Source organism: Ictalurus punctatus, chromosome 4, assembly GCF_001660625.3.
Source record: "Ictalurus punctatus breed USDA103 chromosome 4, Coco_2.0, whole genome shotgun sequence".
NCBI lineage: Eukaryota > Metazoa > Chordata > Actinopteri > Siluriformes > Ictaluridae > Ictalurus > Ictalurus punctatus.
This window is the reverse complement of record NC_071284.1, coordinates 15,260,098-15,287,468: the sequence shown is the minus strand read 5'-3', so window position 1 is coordinate 15,287,468 and position 27,371 is coordinate 15,260,098. Positions and strand designations below refer to the sequence as shown.

Here is a 27,371-nt window from a genome sequence, read left to right as displayed (position 1 = left end):
GTCAGAGAGAATTCAATAGTGCTGTAGTACAGGAAGGTATATCTACTTGTTTGTCAGCCATAATGCCTATGAATTCAGAAAGCGCTATTTAGGTGATCTAATAGGCTGGGCAGAGTGTGCATGTGTTTGTGAACATGGCTCTATAGGAAGCACCAAATGGGCAAGGTGTATTTGTTTGAATTTCAAGTTTCAAACCAGCTTCAAACCAGCCAAATTCGCTGACTACACATTTAAGCTCACAATACATCTGCCAGTTTCAGCTAACCTCTGCCGAAACTGCTGACTACACTTTTAAGACCACAATACACAATTTCTAAATGCAATTATTATCTGTCGGTTTTGTAGGCCAGTACGCCCACTTTAAGCTGTATGTTACTTTATATTAATAACTCTGGATCCTTTTTTTTATTTTTTAGAAAATGGGAACATACTTCAGTGCTTACATTTCGATATGATATTATTTTGCTCCTATTAGACTGGATTTACATAATAGCATCACTGTTTTACATAACAGAGCAGTGTTTTAATGCACCTGGGGCATAACACTGATACACTTTGTCTGTATTAGTGCCAAAACAAAAAGTTCTGCCAGTGCAGTTATTATTCTGTGTCTCATGCTGCTTAAAACTGCCACGGTGCTACTGGTTACGTGGCCTGCCTCTCTCCCGCTCCCTCTCTCCCTCTCTCTCTCTCTCTCTCGTTGTTTATTTGATAACATGCTTCCACATCTGCCAGTTTCCATTAAGCAGCATGAGATTAACATTCCAGTGGAGTTAAACACAGACACACAGACACCCATACTCATGCAGAGCAAAGCAATTATTTTTTAAAACTTACTTGCATTTAAACTTAAATGTACACATATCCATACACATGCACACAAATACTTTGCACTCCTTTCTCTCTCTCTCTCTCTCTCTCTCTCTCTCTCTCTCTCTCTCTCTCTCTCTCTCTTTCTTGCATATACACACACACACACACACACACACACACACTGAGGGCCTATGTCTGTGCTACCAGTCTGGACAAAAGAATGGCCCATTTCCTGACTGTGGACACTAGTGCAGTGCGCATGCTCAGTGTGGATCTGCTGTCTCAGATTGCGAGATAAGAAAAAGCAAATCACTCGGCCATGTTCTCATGCCTCCGCTCCAGCTGCTCCTGACCCCTTGATATCAAAGACATCTTGTACCATCACACACACCAGCACAATCAGGAATGTTACTAATATCACAGGAACGGGGACAAATAGGATCATTGAGCCAACCAGGGTTAATGTGTCATCAAAGTGACGTTAACTACAAAGACCAATTAAGCATCCAGGTTAACATGATTGCACAGCCTACCTTATAGAAATGAATATGTGACATCATTTTATCAGAAGCATCATTTAGTCTAGTGCAGGGGTGTCCAATCTTATCCGGAAAGGGCCGGTGTGGGTGCAGGTTTTCATTCCAACCAAGCAGAAGCCACACCTGAATCTACTGAAAGCCAAGAACAACTGATTAAACAGGTGGAATCAGGTGTGCCTCCTGCTTGGTTGGAATGAAAACCTGCACCCACACCGGCCCTTTCCGGATAAGATTGGACACCCCTGGTCTAGTGTAAGACCACATCATAGCAAAACAACCCTATAATATTATTTGTAAGCACTACAGTATTTTTTAAAATTATAATTAATAGTACATTCTGATAAACCTGGAAATTTATAGATTAGTTTTCTAGTCATAGAAAACATCTGGGGCAAGAAGAATACAATGTCATGCATTGTACTAGAAATGTCTCAAGTAAGCTTATTAAACCACTGATATTGAGCATGTTCACATACTTAGCATGCTTCTTTGCATTGTAATATATATGACCCATCAGTCTACCTGAATTCATTTATTTTACCAGAAGTATTTCACTAGGCAGACCTTTCTAAGAGATTGGCATAGGTATGACTTAGGTATGAAATTGCTGTTTACACTTTATTTTTCTTTTCTTGGGTTGGGATCGATGGACTGAACTTCACTATCATTTTGAACATCTTGAACATTACCTATGTAACCCGGTATGGTTTTTGTTTCCTATAAACTGTGATAGTTTTTTTTTTTGTTGTATAGTTTTTGGGGTTAAATGATAACTGGTTGAGGAAGTTTTTTGTATGTGTGTCTCAGTGGGTGTTAGGAGCTGTATCGCCGACCTTAATATTAAGGCCGGAGTGACTTTCTGTAAGCAACAGCTGTCATGTAAGTCATGGGGAAAAAATCCTGGAAAAATCATTTCCTAAAAAGAGTTGGAGCTTTAAAAAAAAAATTTAAAAAATAAAAAATAAATAAATTTTAAAAACCCATTCTGGCTGTAAGATCATGCTGTTGGACTGGATACTATCAAGCATTTCTTGGCTTGCAAAACAGAGTGTCCTCTCCACCAAACTAATGCCTGTAATTTGGTCTGGGAGTCCACAGCCTGTCATTAAGGAGCGTGTGTGTTGAGCATTTCAGTTTGTGAGGGACGAGTGGGCGTCCAACAGGTAATCTGCTAGCCAAATCCACTAGCCAGAGATTTCCCTGCACAGCAAAAACATAAAATGTAAGACCATATTTATCATATGTACTACTATCTTACAGGCGTTTGATAATCCACAGAAATTTCTGGATAAGATTAGGTAGTAATCTTGATGACAGACAAGAAGTTCACTTCACCATTTGAATTGGTATAGCATGGAGAAGAGTGTGAACTGAATCACGATCATGAAATGGTCTGAGAGGAAACATGGCATATGCATATATACATACGGCCACGTATTCACTTGTCCCTAAAAAAAAAAAAAGACAAAAAAGAGTTCTAAAGATTCTCTCATTTTGCAAAGTTCTTACACCATTGAGACATCAAAGCTTTTGTGATCACACACACACACACACACACACACACACACACACACACACACTGAATCTTCCACCTTAGATCAATGTGTTCAGTCCTATTATTTCCCTCTATTCTTTCTCTCAAACAAACGCACACACACACACACACATCAGCAGGGTGAAATGGCCACATCAGCACATAGGAAGAGGAAAAGAGCAGGAGGCCTGAACAATACCTCTTCCAGCTGGTGCCACCTCCATTCCAATCAATTTGTCAACAGCCAGAGGATGTGTGTGTACATCTGTGCATCTGTGTGCATGTGTGTCCTCACACCTTCGCTGACATGCACATCACTCACTCACTGAAACACAGCCTCAATGCATCATCAATCTGCCATCAGACAGCCATTTGAGCACACACTGATCAGTGGGCAAATGCAGTTCAAGAGGTTTTAATCAGGCAATGGGAGGGCCTGCTTGACATACATATGAGAGAGGACTGGACAAGTACAAGGACAAGAAGACAGATGAGAAATGGGATATTGGGACACTGTCCAATCCTAGACAATGAGCATTTAATTACCAGTGAAAGGAAATAAATACAAACTTTTCAGACAACTCGAAAGTAATTAAAGGTGTAATTAACAAACGGAGTGCCATTCCAGTGGGCAAATGTATTGTAGAAGAGGAAGAGAAGGGGTTGTTTGCCTTTGAGCCAGAAGGAGAATGATATCCCTCCATCTCATTTCCGCCCATTTTCTCCATGCCTCTTAGGGAGAGTCTGTAGGACTGAGCCAAGGTTTTCCTCTGCAGGAGGCCAGCTCCTTTACTGTGAGTGTGTGGGAACAAGGGTTCAGATTATCTGCGTCATTAACGATCTCAAACTTGCAAATGGATTTCTTGCACCTGTGATGTTGCAAACCACCATGTGTGTGTTGAAATTCACAGCAAAACCCAAGGTTACAGACTACAAATGTAAAAAATGTAACAAATACCTGGTACAATGCCTGCTAGTTGTGTCAGCAGTAGACTCAATTTAACATTTTTACACTGATACATGAAGAACAAGCCACGTTAAAATGTTGCAGAGTTTTATTAAATAAATGATACAATATCAGTGCAACCATAGGCAGCATAGAAGCAGCAGAAGAAGGTCTACCACATAGCAAGTATATAAATACCTCCACTGATCAAGGCAACATTTCAGCCGCTGCAGCATTGAGACATCCTGTATGTTTGTGTGTGTGTGTGTGTGTGTGTGTGTGTGTGTGTGTGTGTGTGTGTGGGTGGGTCGGTAGGTGTGTGTATGTGTGTGTGTTTTGACCTCTCCCAAGACCAAGGCTGATCTGAGTCGCTGCAGCCCAAAAAAGCCTGTCTTAAAGGCCGCTGCTAAGTGCAGACTCGCTGTTTGGCATAAACAATTCCCCAGTATGGCTCTATGAAACTGGCCCAATTTGCACCAGACTGGCTGTTGAAATGACCGGTTTTGCCCAGGCTGGTGGGAAATTCAAGTCTCTGCTGAGAGACTGAAATTCTGGGCTCAAATTTGGGGAGAGGAAAGGAGACGGAGATGGAAAGTAAGGTTGCATTCCAGCACTGAGGTCCAGCTTTCCAACCTCTCACTATTGCTTAAATATGCAGACAACATAGTGGTAACGCTGCAGGAATGTTCGGCAAAAGACTCTTTGTTTTTATGAACAGAGAGCAGAAAATTTGGACGCGATAAATGGACAGTGAGCTTGTTTATCCTTTGTCGTGATGTGAATTTATGTTACAGAATGGAATGTTGGAAAACACATTGATGTGTCTTGCAGACACTTCAGAGCCTTGGACACTAAATGTGTTGCTGCTGAGCGTATCAAGAGTGTTGCAGTCTTCTCGCACACACACATCCTCCATATTTTTATCTCATACATTTCATTCTTGACTCACACTATATACAGTACCCTTCGAAACTACTGGAACGACCAGACCAATTCATTTGTTTTTGCTGTAGACATTTGAGTTTACTGAAGATATTAGGGTTTGAGATCAAAAGACGAGAAGCAAGCTTAGAATTTCAGCTTTTATTTCCAGGTTTTATATGTGGATGTGTTAACTGACATAGAACGTAGCACATTTTGTATCAGACTACCCTATTTGTAGGCGACCAAAAATATTGGACCATGTGGCAGGTATTTCTTGTTACCCAGGTGTTAGATTGATTGTTTAAACGATAAATAGCTCTGAACTTATGCTCTTGGTTTTAGCCTTCAGTTTCATACAGTCTTCACTCCGGTGAAGACTGTATTTGTTGTTAAAAAGGATAAACCAACATGAAGATCAGAGCGCTGTCTATGAGAGAAAAGCAAGCCATTTTGAAGCTGAGGAAGGAGGGGAAATGAATCAGAGGCATTGCGCAAACATTAGACTCAGCCAATACAACAATTTGGAATGTCCTGAAAAAGAAAGAACCACTGGTGTACTGCGCAACAGACACCGAATTGGCCAACCAAGGAAAACAAAAACAGCTGATGACAGAAATATTGTGAGAGCTGTGAAGAGAACACCCAAAACAACAATCAGTGACATCAAAAACAACCTCCACAGGGCAGAGGTAAAGGTATCACAATCCACCTTTCAAAGAAGACTTACAGCAGAAATACAGAAGCCATACAACAAGATGCAAATTCCAATCTGGCCGTCTGATTCTTACTGCTGATGAATGGTTTGCATCTTATGGTATACAAGATGAAATCCAGTCATCAGCAGTAAGAATCAGAAAGCCAGATTGGAATTCGCAAATAAATACAGAGATGAGCCACAAAAGTTCTGGAACCAAAATGAACCTCTACCAAAGTGATGGAAAGGCCAAAGTGTGGAGAAAGAATATAAGAAACATGGGGGAACATGGTAGTGTCATGGCTTGGGCTTGCATGGCTGCTTCTGGGAGAGGTTCACTAATCTTTACTGATGATGTAACTTGTGATGGTAGCAGCAGAATGAATTCAGAAGTTTTGTCTGCCAATTTACAGAAGAGTGCATTCAAATTAATTGGGAGCAAATTTAGTACGCAGCGAGACAATGATCCAAAACACACTGCCAACACAACAGGAAGGGGGGGAGGGGGGGGGGGGTATTTTAGACTGGCCAAGTCGATCACCAGACCTTAACCCACCTGAGCATGATTTTTTGAAGAGACTGAAGGGAGAAACCCCCGAAACAAACAATAAATAGAAAAGGCTACAGTAAAAGCCTGGAAAAGCATCACAACAGAAGAAACCAACAGTTTGGTGATGTCAGTGAGTTGTAGCCTTGATGCAGTTATTGCAAGCAAGGGATATGCAACCAAATATTAAGTGTTGTTTACTTTTGCTCACCTAAAAATGGGGTAATCTGATACAAAAGGTTCTATGTTTTATTTTGTTTAACCCATCTAGATATGGTAAATACCAGAAAATAAATGATGAAATCCTAAAATCTTTTCTCATATCACAAACCCAAATGTCTGAATTGGCCTTGCCGTTCCAATAGTTTTGGTAAGAAACATTTACCTACCATCTACTATAGTCCCTCTCTTTTTCTTATTCCCTCCTTTTCCCACTTAGACCCCCCCCCCCCCCACCCTTTTCCAACCCCCACTCTGCTATCTTCTTTTTTTCTCATAAGGTGGAGAATGGTCTGTGAATGAGGAGTAAATTGCTTGCCCTCTTGGTTCAAAACCAATTCTCTTTGCCTGCTACAGAGATGGGAGCCAAACAGATTACACACTAGGCAAGCAGGGCAAAGGATATGGGCCAAGACTGATAGCTCACCATTTTACTCTGCTTAAACAGATCAAACTGGCATTTGCCTCTAAAATCCACACCTTCTGTAACATACATATGACATACAAAGCACCTCAATAGGAATACTTTCTTTGTCACAATGACATGACACAACATGTTGTTTGACCTATTTCATGCTCTTACATTTGACCTACAACTTCCTGTTGGGTTCTACTGGTTTATTCAAAACCTTTCAGCCTAAAGAGTGATGTAAACCAGTCATAATCCTTTAGGAAGTCACTGACCCTCAGGGGCTGTCATCCTGAGTTCTGGGTCCACCTTCAAAGTGGCCACTTGCACCACCACAAGTGACCAATAAGAAAATGCAGTGTATCTGTTCCCAAGTCAGAACTTCTATTTCAAGGTAAAATGCATATCCTAAAGCCTGAGAACAGGTAAGATTTATGGTACTTGAGTGCCTCATTGATGGAGCTCAACTATACAACCAGCAAACATAAATTCTCAGGGGGGTAGAAGAATCAAAGGGAAACTCTCTTAAGGGATGATTTACAAGTGTCTATATTGACCCTCTTTGTTTCTCACATGCACAGCTATTCATCCATGACACTATAGAAGTGAACAATAAGGCCTACTCATGCTCCCTAAATTACAGACTCAGTTTAAAAAAAAAACAAAAAAAAAAACAGTAGTGCTTTCACCTGAAGCCTATAATTTCAGTGTTTCAGTGGTGGAGTACCGATGCTAAAAGCCATCTGTACTGCTAACCATACTGGAGAAACACATCTTAAACCCTGACACCCATCACTTTACAGCGCAAACCAATACCGTCTGTGATCTCCTAAATACTTTGTGACATAGACATGCTTATAACAAGTATCTGGTAGCTGATCTTTGGGAATCCATCTGGTCGTCCACTCACATGCAGTGTTTGAGGCAATTTGTTCTGATTCATGACTAATCTCCAAAACTCAAATTGGAGGCCATTTCAATCATTAGTCACCACAAAACTCTTCCCTGATCAAGACCAAAAAAAAAAACCTCTAAAGGCTGCCTGAATACTGCTGCAATGGCTGAAACACGAAACGGATTTCCCCATATGCTGTGAGATGCATAAAATCCATGCTTTACTTTGTGCCTTCTCCACCCTGACGTCTGCGCTTTTAAAGGGCATCCTTTCCAAATCCGTGGCATTCTTCACAGGTCCCGAATTTACAGTAATCTGTCGTTTCCTCCCTTTACGGGTACGTTATGGCAGATCATAAAAACCTCTATACGCTGCTGACTAGAATGAAATACAGCCCCAAGTATAAAAAAAGCAGTTGAAGAGGATTAATGTTTTTTTTATGCGTTTGCTGCAGTCAGCTATGGAAACCGCTCAGAGGCTGCGCTGGCCTCGCTGCTGAGTGTCGGTAGCTGAGGCGTGAGCAGATCAGGCTTGGCAGAGTAGATGCTCTCTCACTGACACTGCCTAATGAGATACACACATGCTGTGTCAAATAGAAGGGAAAAGACGAGAGTCAGCACTTACCAAACACTCAGGATACGGTTGTGTGCGCTAATATGTGAATACATTTATTACAAGGGAGCCAGAGGCATGTTAAGAGTTTGAGAACAATTATGTCATAGTCTAAAGTATGGGCCAGAAAATTGGCATTGTTATATTAATTCTTGTAATTTAAAATCAAAGTGCACGACAAACAGAGTTATTGACTCCTAAAAGAAGGAAGCGATTCTGAACAGCTGAAACGAGTCGTTAGTAATTCCAGACTTACTTCCTGTACTAACCTCCGTAGGTTTGTAACAAAAAGCCCCTCCTCTGGTCTTCATCGGCTGCTCGTGAACAGATGGAGCTGAAACTCGTTATGGTAATGAGTGTTTCCTTTTTGAAATACGCTGACAGCGGTAGACCAATCACAACAGAATGGGACATCTGACCAATCAGAGCAGAGTATGATCTCTGAAAGGAGGAGTTTAGAATGAATCCTTTAGAACGGATCATTTAACGAGTCATTTGTGACACTGGGGGGCAAAAAGTAATGTTGCAATTTAAATTATGATCACATTGAAGTGTTTTTGACCCTGGATGCATGTAAATCTATTGTATGAGACCTTTAAAACAAAATTAGGCACGCTTCAAAACCATAATAGGTGCGCTTTAAGTACAGCAGATCATCAACTCATGCAGATACAGGTCAAGAGCTTCAGATGTTCACATCGAACATGCTATCTCAGTGACTTTAACTGTTTCATGGATGTTGGTTGTTGGAGCTAGATGGGCTTAGTCTGAGGACGGAAACACTGTGTTGATGAGAGGTCAGAAGAGACTGTCCAGACGAGTTCAAGCAGACAGGAAGACTACAGTAACTTTTTTCGTGAGCAGAAAAGCATCTCAGAACACACAACACACCAAAAATCGAGGGGGGTGTATTACAACGACAGAAGAGCACCCTGGGTTCCACTCCTGTCTGGAAGAAAATTTCATTTTGTAAAACATTAATGCTCGTAATAAGACGAAATTAGGTTCTAAATGAATTTTAAAAATGTCTTGAAATAGACCTAAATCTTATTTTCGCTGTAGAACAATCTTATAATGGGAAATGTTAGATACATTCCTCTATATTCAAGATGCTTTCACTTGTTAACACGTTTTTTGTTTGTTTGTGTTTTGCAGTGAAACTGTACTGCTCCTGCTGCTACCATTGCATGAGGCTCAGAAAGAACCACAATCTCATTTGAGGAATCGAAAAGTCCATCTTCCTGAATCAATTTTCTATCAAAAAGAGCTGCTTTTGTTGGCCATAAATGACTTGCTGTTGCCACAGCAGTAGTGGTAATAAGGTGCAGAATCCTTCCATTATCCCGTGGCTTAATCCTGCGGTCGGCTCTGGAAAGGCCACCAGGCAGAGAAAGGTCGACTCACATGCAGGGAAGCGGGAAAGCCGACATTTCTTAAAAACATTGGGGTAACGTTAATCCTTCAGCGCTGATGAGAAGGACAACACCTCAGTGAAAGGTCACCCTGCAGCGGCTGTATGAAATGGATTCCTGGTGCACTGCTTGCCCAATTTGGTTGGTTTGTTCGAGCTCATTCTCTCACTCATTACCTTCTACCATTTACAATCAACACACACACACGCACACACAAACACACACCCTCGCCACTCTCTGCTTATAAATCCCTAAACACACCTCCATCTAGCTCGCATCACAGAAAAGGTCAACAAGCAAGAGAAAACATTGACAAGCTTTGAATGAGACATTTCCAGCAGCATAATGCTGCGTTGTTTGCGTGTGGGTGTTCAGGTGGCGATGGAGGTCAACGCTGTATCAAAGAGGGCATGGAAAACCCTGCTCATCTATTCCCAGGTTGGCTCAAATAAATTACATTCATTATGCATGGCTGCCGTAGTTTATTGGAAACGAGTCGATTGTGATAAAGCTGCAACCATACTAACCCATCTCAGCTCACACCCTACGGCCTTCAGCAGAACCATCAGCTTTACTACAACAGGTATGAAAGAAAGCTTGGGAATGTTCCTTTTATCTGTAGTAATCCATCAATTATGAAATTGAATTGGCTGGTGCATGCATTATGCAGAGTGTTGCTTTAATTCAGCCTGTGTAATTCAGGGAGGAGCGGTTAACCTTCACACGGATTAGTAGGTCTCCAAACAGTAGCAAACACACAGTACAGCTGCGTCACGCTGCCACAGCAAAGATTATGCACACGCACACACACACAGACACACACACACAAACATACACAACCATTTACCATTCACCTTTACCATGTCTCATGCACATTCATATACAAATATACAATACCTACTTCTATAAACACATCCTCATGCTTTATTTTGTCTACACACTCACACTCACACTCACAGACGCACACACTCACTCACATACTCATACACTCATACACACGCTCATATACACTCATACACATACACATACACATTAGGGATGTCACGAGAACCGATAGTTCATTACCAAGTCGGTACCAACAGTATTAAAATGTGACGGTACTTGCTTTTCTGCAGGAGCGTAGGTACCGAGGTTGCAATTCTTCCGGAACTGATGGGGCAGCAAATACGCGTAAGTGTTTTAGTCGGTCGACAAGTGGTAAGGAAGAAGAAGAACACCTACAAGCACACGGGGAAAAAACTAGAGAAGACGGCGACAATTTTAGCTCCGCCCCAACTCGTTGAGAGGAAGGGTGGTAGGAGTTAAATATGGAAATAGTTCGCATTCGAGGCGGATGACAACAAACGTATAATTGATTCTCTGAAGCCGGTGAGCAACCGATGCTATCGTTCATTTCAAACAAAGCAAGGAAACACCTCGAATTTGGCGAAGCACCTGAAAGACGGTCCTATATTACGTTTGTTTGAGGCAGCTGGCATTGTGGCCGTGAAACCAGCTAACGTTATGCTCCACGTAATGTTTGCGATAGCCAGTTATTTGTTAACGACGCTAACACATTGCAATTTTATAAACTACCTCCGAATGGGCCACCACGCATCGCCATTCAGCCCGTGTCCTGTCAGCTAAATGTAGCCTAATGTCACTAATAATTATTCACATGTTCATACTTTTAATAGATCTTTTTGGCCTTCAAACATATCAGTGAATTTAAACTAATGCTTGCTTTCAGAATATAAGGGGTGTGTGTGTGTGTGCATGTGTCTGTGTGTGTTTGATAACTAAAATATATACCCCCCCCCGCTCTCTCTCTCTCTCTCTTTGCCAGTATCAGCCAGAGGAGGATGTCCTCCAAGAGAGATTGTAATGTTATTTTTTTATTTTATTTTTATAACACACCGTGGTATCGACTTTGGTATCGAGTATCATGTACTTTTGGTGGTATCCGTACCGACTACTACATTTTTGGTATCGTGACATCCCTAATACACATACACATACACACTCACACTGACATTCACGCACACATGCATACACACACTTTATCTGTCTCATTCACATTCAGACATTCATATATACACACATACATACAATACCTACTCCCATAAACACATCCTTATGCTTTTATTTTGTTTAAACACACACACACACACACACACACACACACACACACACACACACACAGACACAGACACACACATAGACACCTGCTGTGCAGAAATGATTGGAGCTCAAGTCTCACACTCAATAACGTAATAAAGACACAGACACTCTCTGGCTCATTAAAGCACAGGCGGGTGAGGTTATTTCAATGCCCTGCAGAGAATTTCAACGCAACTAATCATTAATTGACTTCATTTCACAAATATTCATTTGTTTCTGGAGCCACAGGGCATGAGTGACATGCAAACTAGGAGCAATAACTTCAAATAGCTTTGAAGGCATCAATAGTCAATGATTCATTTACTATGGATGCTATTACTAGTGTTAATTGCTATGAAATCAACTGCTTGTGTTTCTGTTTCTTTTCTTTTTTTCCTCTGAAGTCTCATAAGTGAGAGTTTTCTCATCACTCATCATTAAGAAGAAATCTTTTAAACAGTTAAACACTGGCTTAGATCTACATTGTGACTGCTCTCATTCATCGCGTCAGCAACATCCGAGGTTAAATGTTTACAGCACACAGTAAAAATGATATAAACTGCAATTCGCTACACTTTGCAACCTTCTGAAATGTCAGTCCAAAGTCAATACTGCAATCGTTTACAAACTAAGTCTTGTGTTACACTATGTGCGGGGATTCGTTTCATTCAGAAGGGAAGGATCATAAGGTGTGTGCGGTGTGACAATTATTCTGTTCGATTAGACAGTGCATTTAAAACACTGAAAGAGCTTCACTGGGCCTAGTGACTAAGTGTGATTTATAAAAGGAGATGAATAGAAGGAATAAGGGATAAGCTGCAGACTCAGCTCCATGTTCCTGTCTTCATCATGACAGCTACTGTCATGTTAACTCAACTCTCCTACACCTGTCATGTCAATCTTCATTTCCCGTCCTCTCCTCAATCTCTTCCTCCTCATATTTCTGTTAAATGTATATCAAATAATAGTGCGTTATATGCTTCCATATGCTTTTCTGTTCTGTATTTTTTGTATCTTCAAAATACCGAATACTCTGCTAGTACCAATGACTTATTAAAGGCAGCAGCTCGTGAAAAGAAAAGAAAAAAAAGCCTTAACGTGCACCTGTTATGGTTTTTCAAACATTACCTTTCATGTACTGTGTTTATATAGCTGTTTGTGAATGTAAAAAAGTCTGCAAAGTTTCAAAATCTAAGCGCAGGACAAGCAGAGTTATTGACTCCCAAAAGAAGGAAGCGATTCTGAACAGCTGAAACGAGTCGTTAGTAATTCCACACTTACTTCCTGTACTCACCTACGTAGGTTTGTAACAAAAAACCCCACCTCTGGTCTTCATCGGCTGCTCGCTAACAGCGGTGGACCAATCACAACAGACTGGGACATCTGACCAATCAGAGCAGAGTATGCTCTCTGAAAGGAGGAGTTTAGAATGAATCCTTTAGAACGGATCATTTAATGAGTCATTTGTGACACTGGGGCGGGGGGGGGGGGGGTGGGGGAGGTAATGCTGAAATTTAAATTTTGAGCAAATTAAAGTGTTTTTTACATTTACATTTATTTACTTAGCACACGCTTTTTTCCGAAGCGACTTACAAATGAGAAATATACAAGCAAGTTTTTTGATCTTGGATGCATGTAAATCTATTGTATGAGACTTCCATCCATCCATCTTCAACCACTTACTCCTTTTCAGGGTTGCAGGGGGAGCCTGGAGCCTATCCCAGGGAGCATCAGGCACAAGGCAGGGTACACCCTGGACAGGGTGCCCGTCCATCACAGGGCACATTCATTCATACACTACAGACACGCCAAGCCTACCAAGATATGCATGTCTTTGGCCTGAGGGAGGAAACCCCCGCAGCATAGGGAGAACATTCAAACGCTGCGCACACACAGAGCCGCGGGAATCAAACCCCGACCCTGGTGCTGTGAGGCAAACATGCTAACCACTAAGCCACTGTGCGCCCCTTCTTGTACAAGACTTCTAAAATAAAATTAGGCACGCTTCAAAACCATAATAGGTGCGCTTTAATGTATCAGGGAAGTAGCAACATCCTGCCAAACTTAATTGTGTTCTGCATGTTGCAAAAACCATCACTGTTCATACAGGATGTGTTTAAAAGTTTTCACATGATCACAGCAATGTGCTTAGAGAGCTGCTATAATCTGGTAGCTATGTTAAGCGCTCACAAACACATAAGCGCAGGTTAGCATTTATCTTACTGTAACCCTTCAGAAACTCTCTGTACAATAATGATTGTTGTAACACTACTACTTCTGACTTCATATGTTCTGTACAAAATGAATTTATTTGAATTGTTGTGTCAAAATACATTGAAGTATATTTTGCCCATCCTTTGATACCACATAAATAACATAAATAAATAAATGCCCGTTATTATAATGCACTGTGCACTATTTGGATCGCACTCTCTATATATTGCTTGTATATTCACATTGATATGATCATATGAATCCATCCCTCCATCGCATTAGTAACTATAACTATACTAGTAACTACTATGTTCTATATTTCTTTCTGGTGGTGCTCGGGCTTTCACACTGCATTATTTTGGGAACAAGTTCTATAGTGTTCATTCATGTCCAATTTACAGCATGTGGAATATTTGACTTTCAGTAACGCAGCTTCGTTGCTGGACTCAAATTTACACGTCCATTCAAAGTTGGTGATATCGCAGGTGCACTGCCTCCAGCTTTGTATTCATCTTCCATATCACCGTTTCTCCAGTTTTATTTCTTCTTATAACTCACAGCATCACTGCTCTCTCAGTTCGCCGGCATACTCTGCTTTGTTCTCACCCCATCTTGCTCTTTTACCCTGTTCTCACTTTATATTTCTGTCAGACGCATCTTATGTATTGCCTTTCCTCTCACTCTCGCTTCCTCTCTCTCCACTTGCAACACACGCCACTGTTGCTTACTCACTCATCAGCTTGCATTTTAAAGGAGGATCAATCTGCAGACACACTGTCTCTCTCTCTCTCTCTCTCTCTCTCTCGCTCTCTCTCACTCTCTCTACTTTATTGACAGGATAAGTGAGGCCCGGTGAGTCCTCCACCCCATACCCAACACATGTAGCCCACTCGGAGACAGGCCAGGCATGATCGATGGGCAGCTGTTAACACTCCTACCATGCACATCAGTCCCCAGATTTACAGCGGCAGCGACGGGACGATTTGGCACACATAGCATGTCTCTGTCTCTCTTTCACATTACCAGCTGCAGCAAAGGAGGATGTACAAAAAACTCCAGCAGAACAACAGACAATCAACCATATCTCACACACACACACACATACACACACAATCCTACTCTACTTCTCTTCCCCCGAGCAGTAAACAAAATCTGCAAACAATGCATGCAAATATCTGTTAACACACACTAAAGTCTCGGATGCAGCCATATAAACACACACATGTAGGTCCTCACAAGCTTTACAGTAGAGCAAGAGAGATTTACAGTGCAGTGGAAAAGAATGGGTTATGCTGAGTTCACAGCCTAACAATGGAATCAGCCAGCTACCTCTGTCTTTCATTAGCAACTCAGCAGAATCATGCATACCCCCCCCCCCCCCCCCCACACACACACACACACATGCTGTCACAGTTGGGGCTGAGCTACAAAACAAGCCAGCTTTGCTTAATACACTCTCACAGTCCCTGATACTCTTGATCAAATCACGCAATGTAATTCTCAACGCACAGGGGTCAGACCTGCCTGTGCCATGTTCCCACTGCACACTATTGGGACTGTAACAACGTCTGTGTCTGACGCTACACTGAGAAAAATGACACCAGGCTTTGAAATCTGCAGGGTTGCGCTTGGATTTCACAGTGAGCTGTTCCCACCACCGCGACAAATACACACGGCACGGCACCTCCGCAACACATGCATGCACCTCCACACACCAGGAAACTGAACCTCCCTGAGAAAATGAGCAAGAGAAAACCCTCCTACTGGCACTGAGTGAAGCAATGTGGTACAAGTGGGAAAAAAGAAGGCAGGACAAGAGATAGCAGATGTCCCAAATCAGGTACCACAACCTTAATACAATACTTAAACTGCCTAATTGGCTCATGAGCAGTTTGTTACATTCGAATACAAGCCATTTTGTAAGAGAGTGATGTTAAACAACACCACTTTTAAATAAATAGCGACAGATTGTGTTTGATACCTGAATAACTTAAAACAGCATTTTCTATTCTGCATGTACTTCTCATTTTAATCCACAGCAGACAAACTCGTTTTCACCGCAGTTTGTAGCCGTGATAGTTCTGTTTGTTGCCTTCTACAAAATCCCTTCTCTTCTACTCTGCAACAGTTTTTGTTCAACAGATATCCACACATCCTCCATGGCTACAATTTGTCAGACAAAAATTATTTTTGAAACGAGGTTTTGCTGTTACGGTCTTGGACCCCAAAGAATGCAGTTTATGACATCTGGCTGATTTATAATACATATATTAAGACAAGTGGACAAAGATTTGTCAGGCAGCGTTATCATGGTATGCCAGAAAGAATGCGTTTGGGATGTGTTCAAAGAATTCACAAGATAATACACAAGAGGTTGAATAAGGGCAAATGGTGGGCACATTATTAGAGAATGTTTATATATCTGGTTCAGAAAGGGGAATTAATTTGTTTATTTACTGTCAGTAAGTCCTTTATCCTGGGTAAAGTCCCAAACAAACCAGGAATTTACATCATGATTCCAGTCCATTGTAGAGCACCAAGCACAAACATTTGAACAATCACACAATACGCAATTTAGAGTAGCCAGGTTTCTGGGAGGTGGGAGGAAACCGGAGAACCTGGAGGAAACAACAAGCACCCCACAAGGAGCTCAGGTGAGGTGACAAAGTCTTTATTGTAACCTTGTGATCTTTTGTTCAAGAAATTCTCAAAAATACTCTACTCTCATGGATATCAAACAATTGCAAACACAACATATACACTACATAATATATATATATTCACTATTCATTCCTTACCAAACATCTTCAACCCATTTCCTTATCCTGTACAGGGTCTTGGGGAGCCTGGAGCCTTTCCCAGGGGCACAAGGTGGGGGACGCCCTAGACAGAGTGCCAACCCATCGCAGGGCACAATCACACACCCATTCACACACTACGGACCATTTGGAAATGCCAATCAGCCTACAACGCGCGTCTTTGGATTGGACTTCATCTCCTTTGTTTTGTCCTGGGGGGATGCAGACGTTTGCACTCGACTCTAGTCTATCATATAGTCTTTTTAATATACTACAATGGTGTGTATTTCTCAGTGTGAACACAGCATACTCAAAAACGGTCCAGAACAGTACATACGAAAGCAAAAAGAGAGAGAGAGAGTGTGTGTGTATTATAGAGCGAGAAAGTCAAATTGTGTGACCAGACTACAAAATATGTCCTGGTACCAGCCTACAGCCTCTCACACACGTACACAGAGTAATTCCATACCCGCATCCTTTTCCCATGTTATATCAGAGAGAGATTTCCTTTAACTCTCTCAGCCCCCCCCCACACACACACACACTTAAACATACGAACACACACATGCACCCAATGACTGACTGACTGACCGACTGACTGACAGGTAAGACAAGCACACGAATGTGAGTTTAATACCACATGTTCATATAGACACTCTCCCACAGCATCCCATCATGTACACACCCAGACACGTCAATGAACACGACAGATTCTTTTGCTCAATCGTGTCTGTCTCGCGCTTTCATTGATGTATGCACTGCATGCAAATAATCACACTAAGCTCTTTTCCAACACACACACACACACACACTTGGAAAAGGGAAAGGATTTCTCTTGGGATGCCTGCAAGAATGTTCAGCTGTTCTGTATGTGTGCGCGTCTCTGGTATATATGATACATCACACTGTATCTAAAGTATAATACTCGACAGTATTAAACTTCCTTCGTTTTATAAAATGCTTACACTATACAAGGAAAACATAAAGAGCCCTGTGGAGATATTAATACTTATATCCACATTGAGATTCCTAATGTCTATACCTGCAGCAGTTCAGAGCGTAAATGATATCTGCTGAGTTGTCATCCATAGACAAATGAATGTGCCAGCTGACCGCTGGATAAAGACTTTTCCTGTGTGTGTGTGTATGTGTATGTGTGTGCGTGTGTGTGTGTGCGTGTGTGTGTGTGTGTGTGTGTGTAGGCTTGGGAAAGGCAGAGAGCTCCTCAATCATTAAACGTGAATAAAGATGTGTCTACCATATGTGCAGCAGACCTCTAAGCTGAGAGCACTGATGTGTGACTGTGTGTGTGTGTGTGTGTGTGTGAGAGAGAGAGAGAGAGAGAGAGAGAGAGAGAGAGAGAGAGAGAAGGGAAACACATCTCTAGAGGAATGTGTGTGTTGCAACGTCTTGTGCAAGCTTAAGCATGCACTGCATCCTTTAGTCTTATCAATAGGATGTGCTAGAATCCTACACTTTGCAATGTATTATAAATGTGCTACATCATAATCTGCATCTTCCCAAAACCAATATGAGACACATGGATGAAGACTGACTATTGACTTCCAGTTGCCAGGGCAACCTTGCACGAATGGGCCCAGTGGTTTTGGGATGATTGAAATGCAAAGGCTTACCTTGGCCGATTATTAATATGTATGTGGAGCATCATCTATGACATGCACCAAATGTCAGGTTTCAGAACTGTGTGTGTGTGTGTGTGTGTGTGTGTGTGTGTGTGTGTGTGTGTGTGTGTGTGTGTGTGTGTGTGTACATGTGTGTGTGTATATGTGTGTGTGCCTGGCTGCTGTGTTCCCTGCAGAGGCCCCACTTAGCCTCCTGCTACACAATTCCACTGGCAGAAAGAGACATGAACTTTCCAAACTGAACTGCAGGAGTTGAGTAGAGAGCCAGAAAATATCTGGCACAGAGGTCTGATTAGATTTTACCATCCATATGATGGAACAAGTGCTGATGGCGACTGATTCTAGATCAGCACTTTGATACGCTTAAATGTATGGACCTGGGGGGGTTTCAAAGCTAAGCTCAAAGGACTCATGCTCAGAGATAAATGCTCTCTTCCATCAATATGCATACTGATGAGTGTTTCAGAGCCTGAGATGATGAATTTATGTAAGACCAAGATTCGCGTCAGAACATGTACGTATGCAGCCATGCATTAAAGGAGAATTCCTGCACATGCAGTTAGTGCTATTTTCGAGAATGTTCTGAGCAAGAACTACTGAACAGCAATGTCTCACTACAGGGAAAAGCCTTTCAGTTACACAGATAGTCAACTGGTAAAGACCAGGCTGACACACTAGCTCATTGTTTTAGCTGTTAAATGTATAAAAAGTAGAGATGTTCATACTCTAAAAGCATTTTATAGGCTACACGATTTTCTCATTACTGAGAACACACCAGCATTGGAATGATTCGAGCAGAGGATACAGCTGAACCATTGTACACAACATGCTCACTGTCCTCATTATATAACTTGTTACAAAGTGTGTGAGCGACCATAGTCTTGGTATTAGACTCCCTGAGTGCTGCATGTACATACAGGATTTGACTTCTCAAATATGTTATTCCCCAACTGCATACTAATCTCCTCTCTTCTTGTATGGACAGATTTTGTGTTTCTACACCTGTCATTCCTGGTCATTAATTAATGAACATTTTGAGGTCTACATGTCTGTTCACTGGAAATCAAATGGTTTTACTATGGTCTTGGTCTTCAAATGGCTGCAATGGCTCTTTCTTTAGTAACAAAAAAAGATAAACATATATATGCACAAATAGTACATAAAAATATACACTAATATACTAGAAAAGACGCATGGTATTCCTCTTATCAACGATTATAGTCTTTATTTCATAAAGAATGACACATCATACTTTTTTTTTTATCCATTTATAGCTACATTTAATGTTGTGGAACTTCCAAGAAACACGTTCCTGTTATCACTTGTGTTATAGCAGTTATAAACAATCATTACCTCACCAGCCTCTCATGTTTCCTCTCTAGCAGTTAATAAGACAAAAAAAAAAAAAAGGCCACTTGTCATGTTACCAAGAAACCTCAAAGTGAAGTGCCCTGAAGGCATTAGCTCGGTCTGTTACAGTGTGGACACTGGAGTCTCCTTCCATAAGCACCTCCTTACAGAAAGCTTCACCAGATCAACAACACGTTTCATTTGTTTATTATCAGGCTTCGATTATGGCGCACGTCCACCATACAAGCCCCTGTCAATTACAATATTATATGCGATTATTACTATGACTGTCTGGAAATGTCCCAGAAAATGCTGATAGGGGCATTTGTTATGCTCAAGTGTCCCTAGGTACGATGCATCCTGGTGTATTCCTGCCTCGCACTCATTGTTCCCAAACCTAGCCTCCCAAATAATTCATGTTTGCTGTGTTTTTCATTTTTAATGCATCTCAAACAGTTACAGTTTTGAGAGAGAAACAGACGAGATGCCCCCCACCTATTCTCTACCACAATCATTGGTAGCCATGTTGGTTCTGCCTGCTTTCTGCTACTTGCACCCCACCAGCCCCCTTCCATAGTGTATGATGGTGCAGGTAAGCGCAAAATATTGTCCGCTGTACATTTATAGGGTCTTGTAGCATATGCAGTTTGCTCAGGAAATCCCACAATGCACTGTAATGGATTAGTATCCACTGATATGCTGCTCTGTCCACAACACACTTTGGAAATGGGTGTCATTTCCTACTCAGGCCTATGAAATGTTACATCACTTGTAGTGTGGTGGAAATATGAAGGGTTTCCGTGACATAGTCCGGACATCGTACCGGACAACCGTGTTTACTTTTCACCTGCTGCTGACGTCTGTCGTCAAGGTTACCCACCGTCATTTCCGCCTCGCAGCTAAACAGGCACGGACTCAAGAAATCTGCGTAAATATTTGGCATCCATTTCAATTTTATGAAGTCCTCACTGCGACCGTAAAATAAATGTAATTGGAAGAAGAAGAAGAAGAAGAAGAAGAAGAAGAAGAAGAAGAAGAAGAAGAAGAAGAAGAAGAAAGTGCAGAGTTGTATCTGCACACACAGAGGATGTGATCACGCTCACGTGCAAACGTGGCTCTAATATGGGCTCGAGAAACAGTAAGCGGCGCGCGGTGTTTATGCCTGTTGCGCATGCGCCTTACGCACCGTCTTCGTGCCGCGCTATTTCTGTCATTCGGCCCTCATGTCTAGCTCGGAGGGTATCCGCTCGCAGTATCCGGTCCACTTAAAGGACACACTGTTACAGCGATTGGAATGTACAGTATTGCAGATTCCTACATAAGCTACAAGCAGCATATTTCCAATGACAGGGTTTCATCTTCCATCACAGTCAGAGGCATATAAACCTGCGCTTGATTTAACCAGGTAGTTCTCTGCAGCTCTGTATCATAAACTCAGCACTTGCTTCTCAGTGGCCTTGACAGAACCACTTTCACATGTCATTATTAAAATGACTAAAGCAAAGTTTGATTTAAAAGCTAGTTTGGTAAAATTGAACTCCCCCATCCTCCATCCCCCTGTTAATTAACCTGTCACTCAAACGTCACTACACAGCTCATGCACTAAAGCCATCTTGCCCTAACCCTAGCCTACGGAGAAAGTACATTAGGCATTACATTAGGCATTACATTAGAAAGTACATTAGGCCTGCTTCATTTAACTGACAAGTATGCGTTGTTTTGTTTTTGTTTTTTTGTTTTTGTTTGTTTGTTGTTTGGCGGGGGATTATTTATTTATTTGTTTATTGTAAAGCTGGACACCACATTAGTGTTTTGTTTTGTTTCCCCCTTCTTTGTCCTCTGCTGTTGTCAGTGTGGTTTGTAATTGTTTCTGGGAGATGGTATCAGCTGGTGTCAGTGTGCACGGTGCAGGGTGTGTTCCTCTTCTCCTGTACACACTGCTGTGTGTTGAACAGTTTGCACAGGTGCGTCTGATTCACACGGAAACAAACTCTGAATCCTTGTGTCACAGTCACACCGAGTAGCTACAACTTCACCACCTAGAACGCATGAATTTACGTGTACGTGTGTACAGGTGATGCGTTTACACTGAACCCGTGTAGTCTGCGTTCAGATTCAGAAAACAGGACAGTTGGTTATTGATTTATTTTCTTACCGGAATGGACATCTTGCGGTCCTTATCCGTCCACACGAGTCTTGCTTGAAGATTTCTGACCCGACCGAGCTGCTGATTACTGCGTCTTTAAACTAGACAAGGAAGCAGGGGTTCTCTTAACCGTTCACTTCTGTCTATTCCATGCTTCCCCGCGCCCAACCGCGCTCCGGCTTGTGTGCAGTCTTTGTCGGCTGAAGTTTGAAGAAAACGTACCGAATATTTCCCGATCACCTAAAAGAAAGCCCAGTGAATGGGGCACAGCAGTCCGGATCATACGAAGAGCTTTTAAGGAGCCAGGTCTCCGATTTCGGTCCACGACGTCGCCGGTTATGTGTGTCCTCTCGGTGAAACGCGGCACTGTTGTGATTGTAGTGATCGGATGGATTTGGCGATGCTGTAGGCTAGAGATGCACTTTTCCGATGTGCTCGTGTTGCGGCTGTGTGAGTGCAGCTGAAGCGACACGGTGCCGCCTGCGCGCGCGCTCTACCGTGGGATCGTCAAGTTTTGTTTAAAGGGACAGACTCTCGCTTATGAACGCACGCGCTGCACGTTATTTGAAATAGCTCGCTCGGAATCATGCAGTGATATAGACCTAGATCTGGGCGTATGCTAAATGCTGTAAAATACATAGAGATATAAATGTAGAACAAAACCAGACAATGTTGTTTAGGCCATTAAAACATTAACGTGCACCTATTATGCTTTTTCAAATATTATCTTGTAGTGTGATATAGAACTGTTTGGGAATGTAAAAAGTCTGCAAAGTTTCAAAAATCAAAGCACACGACAAACAGAGTTATTGACTCCCAAAAGAAGGAAGCGATTCCTGAACAGCTGAAACGAGTCGTTAGTAATTCCAGATTTACTTCCTGTACTAACCTACATAGGTTTGTAACAAAAAACCCCGCCTCTGGTCTTCATCGGCTCTTTATAATAGTGTGCATTTCCTTTTTGAAACATGCTAACAGCGTAGACCAATCACAACAGACTGGGACATCTGACCAATCAGAGCAGAGTATGTTATCTGAAAGGAGGAGTTTAGAACGAATCCTTTAGAACGGATCATTTAACGAGTTGTTTGTAACACTAGGTGGGTAAAGGTAATGCTGCAATTTAAATTATGAGCACATTAAAGTGTTTTTTGACCCTGGATGCATGTAAATCTATTGTGTGAGACCTCTAAAAAAAAAAATCAGGCACGTTTCAAAACTATAATAGGTGCGCTTTCATCAGTGTATTTAGTTAGTTGATTTCTAGTAAGTTCCAAAACACTGAAACACTCACTATTTTTAAAAAAATCATAGACGCACATTCACCAAACTGTCGAAAAACCATGAGCTATATTTAGCAAATAGTATGCAATATAAGTAAAGTAGCAATGCTTCACATGGGTCTCTGAACTATAACTAGTCTGTATGTGTTTTTGTTGTTGTTGTTGTTGTTTTGTTTGTTTGTTTGTTTGGCCGAACTGACTGGTCATGCGAATTGTCGTGTTTAATCCAAAACTTGTCAGCTTGAAAGATGGAAAGTTCAGGAATACAAAGGCTCCAATAGCCTAAATGGGCAAAATATTATTATTAAACGCATTTAAATAATGAGTCTTCATTGGTCACGTATATATTACAGTACAGTGAAATCTTTTTCTTCATATATCCCAGCATGTCAGGAAGCTGGAGTCAGCCATGATACAGCACCCCTGGAGCAGAGAGGGTTAAGTACCTTGCTCAAGGGCCCAACAGTGGCAGCATGGCAGTGCTGGGGCTTGAACCCCTGACCATGAATAGCTGGATTATGTTTGGAGGGGCTCTATGGAATTTATTTTACAGTTAAAAACAAAAGGAAATAATAAAAAAAAAAATCATCTCTGTTACAGGGAAGTCATTTTTGCTACAGGGAAGTAAAAGTCATTTGAGTTTCTTCCATAGTTAATAGTTATTCATTTCCTTAAGCGGTTCTATGAAGAAATATCTCTGACAATGCAAGCCCTTTTTCTAGGGCTTAATAGGGTATTACATGGAATGTTTATGGGTGTTTCCCAGGAACAACAACCTAGAAAACTCTTCAGGGTTCTAGATTTAACTTGTTCTGTATTTTAAACCACAAAGTTTATTACATCCTATTTGTGATCTTGACTGTTTTACGAAGCAAAGAACCCTTAACTATTCAATGAACCCTTGAGGAAGCTTTTTTCTCTCTCTCTGAGAGTGCAGCCTTGGTCTTTCAATTTGTCATATGGAACATTGAGCTTAATGCTCCTAAACTATTCTATCACTGGAAAAACAATATGGTAACACAAGCCATTTTAGATTAATACCCAGATTTGGTGTCTTCAAACAAGACATCTAAGAACTTGTATACGTGATGAAGCCACACCTGATGGCCCGCTACTGTAGGGTCAAAACTGAAGCACTCATCTTAATGAATCTCCCAAATAGCAGTCATGATCTTTAATAGAATCTTAATAGTAGATCTCTAATAGATCTTTAATTGTTTAATAGAAATCACTGGATGTGTTTCTCAACTCAAGACTTTAAAAGAAAAAGTTATTCAGCATCATATTGATTCTCCTTTTTCACAACAGTTATGGTGATTTCACACTTAGTGTTTTGGCTGTTATTAGAAAATAGAAAATATTGGTTATTTTTAATAATAGTGTTAAAAACACTGTGCACACCATATTCAACAACACTAAAGGTCTTTTTTTTTTTTCGTGCTATGTGAGTAATGAGGTTCATGGGCCTGTAGTTGGATTACCATCTCTGTTCTTCCATCAAGGCACCATATTTCACAAAGGTCCATCAGCTCTAATGCACACAGGAGAACAGAACAGTGGGCTTTCTGCTAGACAATGGTGAAAAGATGGATATTTAACAAGGAACAGTGACTCTGTGGCATTGTCATTCTCCAGACACTTTCTGAGCAGCAGATTAATGCTGAACTGATCATTTAAAAGATATGTTTTGTCCATATCTTCCACTACAGTGCAGCAACTCTTTTTTTCCCCATTCATAAAAGAGCTCTGACATTTGGCTATGTCACTGTCAAGGGGAGAATAAAAACACTATTCCAATCAACAAGATCAAATTGTGCGGGGAAAGCCAAAGTCCTGCACAACCAAATACGTATTCATTTCATCTTGCCTTTCCTGCAAACACCTTTTAATCATCCAGTCAACAAAGAGATGAAGTGTGCCAGTGGCAGAGAACTTGGAAGGAAAATTAATTTAGTCTATTAGTGAAGTTAGGGTATAGAACAGGGTATAAAACAGCCCATTAAAACACAGAGGAGACTGTGAATATTAGGTATAGATGTGTTGACTCTGGCTCAGAAGTAAACCCTGCAGTAGTGCAAACTCCAGGGGGTGAACTGTTATGGTGTAGAGCATGGCAGCACAAACCGATTCCTGGAGCTCTACCACCCTGAAGAGTATACTTCCAGACCTAATCTAACACACATGATCCAGCTAATCAAGAACTTCGGTAGCATCTGATAATGAGACCCTGATGTGTTGGTAACAAACGCAGCAAATTGGTAGAGCTCCCAGAAAGGAAATGGGCACCCCTGATGTGGAGCATGGATTGATACATTGGCTGCCAGAAAACACATTTGCCTTTGTTAAGATGATTTTTTTTTAGGTCATACAGAGTGCATGGTGAGTAAGGACACTAATTCAAGTCACATTTCAGAGAAATGCCTAAAAAAGAATTCCAGTAGCCAAAAAGCCTAAGCTAAGACCACTGCACCGTTACAACCCTGATGTGTTGTTTATCCAGTGGCAGGCGGAAGATTATTGGCATTTGGAATATTTTACCCCAGTGTTATTTTAGGCTCTCTTTATGGTGATTGTTTATAATTATCCTCTCCAAGCTGCTGTCTATTTCTGTGGGTCCAGCTTTCATTTGAAGCCTTGCCCTGGTGACAGACATTTACACATGCCTGGAGGTAAAGTGGGTGCCAAATATACATTGGGCATTCTGCTGCCTGGCTACATGTCAATGAAGAGAGGGAACAGGTGTCTAAATCTGAGCATTTCACTCTGGCAGTATTGATTTTCTTTGTCGCAGAGTACATGTAAAGAAGATAAAATCCAGTGTGATACAAAATATATAGACTTCACAGTGTTGGGCTATATGACTCCAATTTCGATATGCACATTCATTGAAATGCTCTTCCCCAAGCATACCCTTCCTGGTTCTTCAATAGTGATACTACTTGACATAATGGGGTGGATTTGAAAGGACAAGAGACTCAGGGAAGAAAAAGAAAAGGCATAAAATTGAACGAGGTGGTAAAGAAAAAGAAGAAAGAGGTAGAGAATAAGGTGGAGGAGAAAGGGGAGGAGAAGATGATAATGGAAAAAGGTTTAGGATAATAATAACGATTATAATAATGATGAAAGAAGCAAAAAAAAAACTAAAACTAAAAATCAAGACTGAGGGCAATACACAAAGCAAAAGTAACAAACATAAACAAGAGCCAAAAAAAAAGTGTTGCATGGAAGGGGAAGGTTGGGAAAATGTATTTATGAATGTAAAGCCTCAAAAAAAGAGGGAGTGGATTCTCCCAGAAGTCTCCATGGAGAGCAGCTCAGCTACAACTAATCAATGGCATTGATAATAAATTGTCTCCTAACATCCAAGAGCACATCGGGGCGGCTGTGGCTCAGTTGGTAGAGTGGGTTCACCACTAATCGTAGGGTTGGCGTTCGATTCCCGGCCTGCATGCCGAAGTGTCCTTGGGAAAGACGCTGAACCCCAAGTTGCTCCCGATGGCAAGTTAACGCCTTGCATGGCAGCTCTGCTACCATTGGTGTGTGAGTGTGTGTGAATCAGTGTAAAGCACTTTGGATAAAAGTGCTATATAAGTGCTCCATTTACATTACGTTGGAAATAGGGGAGACACTTCAACAAGGCAGAGGATGACGATGACAAAACCTGTTCATGACTTTCATAGCCAACGGTTTCCCTAACGATTTATCATAAATGGGTTTTTTGGTCATGTTTTACGCTTGCTCAACTGTAATACAAGAAAAATTTCTTTTGTGTTTTCCATCTAGTGCACAGAAAATCTTCTGGTCTCTGCATATGTGCATTGATTAATTGAGTGTAAGAACACGCGAGAGGAATGGCAAGATGAGTTTGAATAACGATGAGGATGTGGATGATTGGCTAAAGCTGTAAAAGGCCACAAATACAGTAAGTATAAGCATGTATGCCCTTCATGTGGCAAAGACTTTTATTTTTGTGTCCTGTTTTTGTACATGTACGCAACAGGTGTCAGAGTGGGTGTGAAAATGGTCTCGGATTTCTCATATTTTCTCTTCTCTGAGCAGGAGGCCATTTTGAGTGCAGGCTACTGAGCAGCAGTGGGAGGAGAGTCATCAAGTGGGGAGATTAATGCACAAAACACAATCCACCCCACCTGCACTGACAGACAACACACCTGCACCGCGGGTATTAAAGCAGCTTGCGTTTTCATGTGTAGCACATCCATCCACTCCTACAGAAAAGGACACACTCTGCTAAGA

The 27,371-nt window shown here is 41.5% G+C and overlaps 1 protein-coding gene across 4 annotated transcripts in view; it reads right to left on the bottom strand.

The window, feature by feature from the left end:
* The window catches only part of bcar1 (BCAR1 scaffold protein, Cas family member), an 83,578-nt gene extending 61,224 nt beyond the window's left edge, over window positions 1-22,354 (bottom strand). For 2 of the 4 annotated variants that reach the window (XM_047155096.2, XM_047155095.2), the window contains exon 1: window positions 21,844-22,354. In XM_047155096.2, the coding sequence (XP_047011052.2) occupies window positions 21,844-21,855 (12 nt within the window). In that variant the 5' untranslated portion in view covers window positions 21,856-22,354. The remainder of the gene's footprint in view (window positions 1-21,843) is intronic. The other 2 variants (XM_017466320.3, XM_017466322.3) reach the window with 2 other exon arrangements.
* Window positions 22,355-27,371: the final 5,017 nt, after the last annotated feature.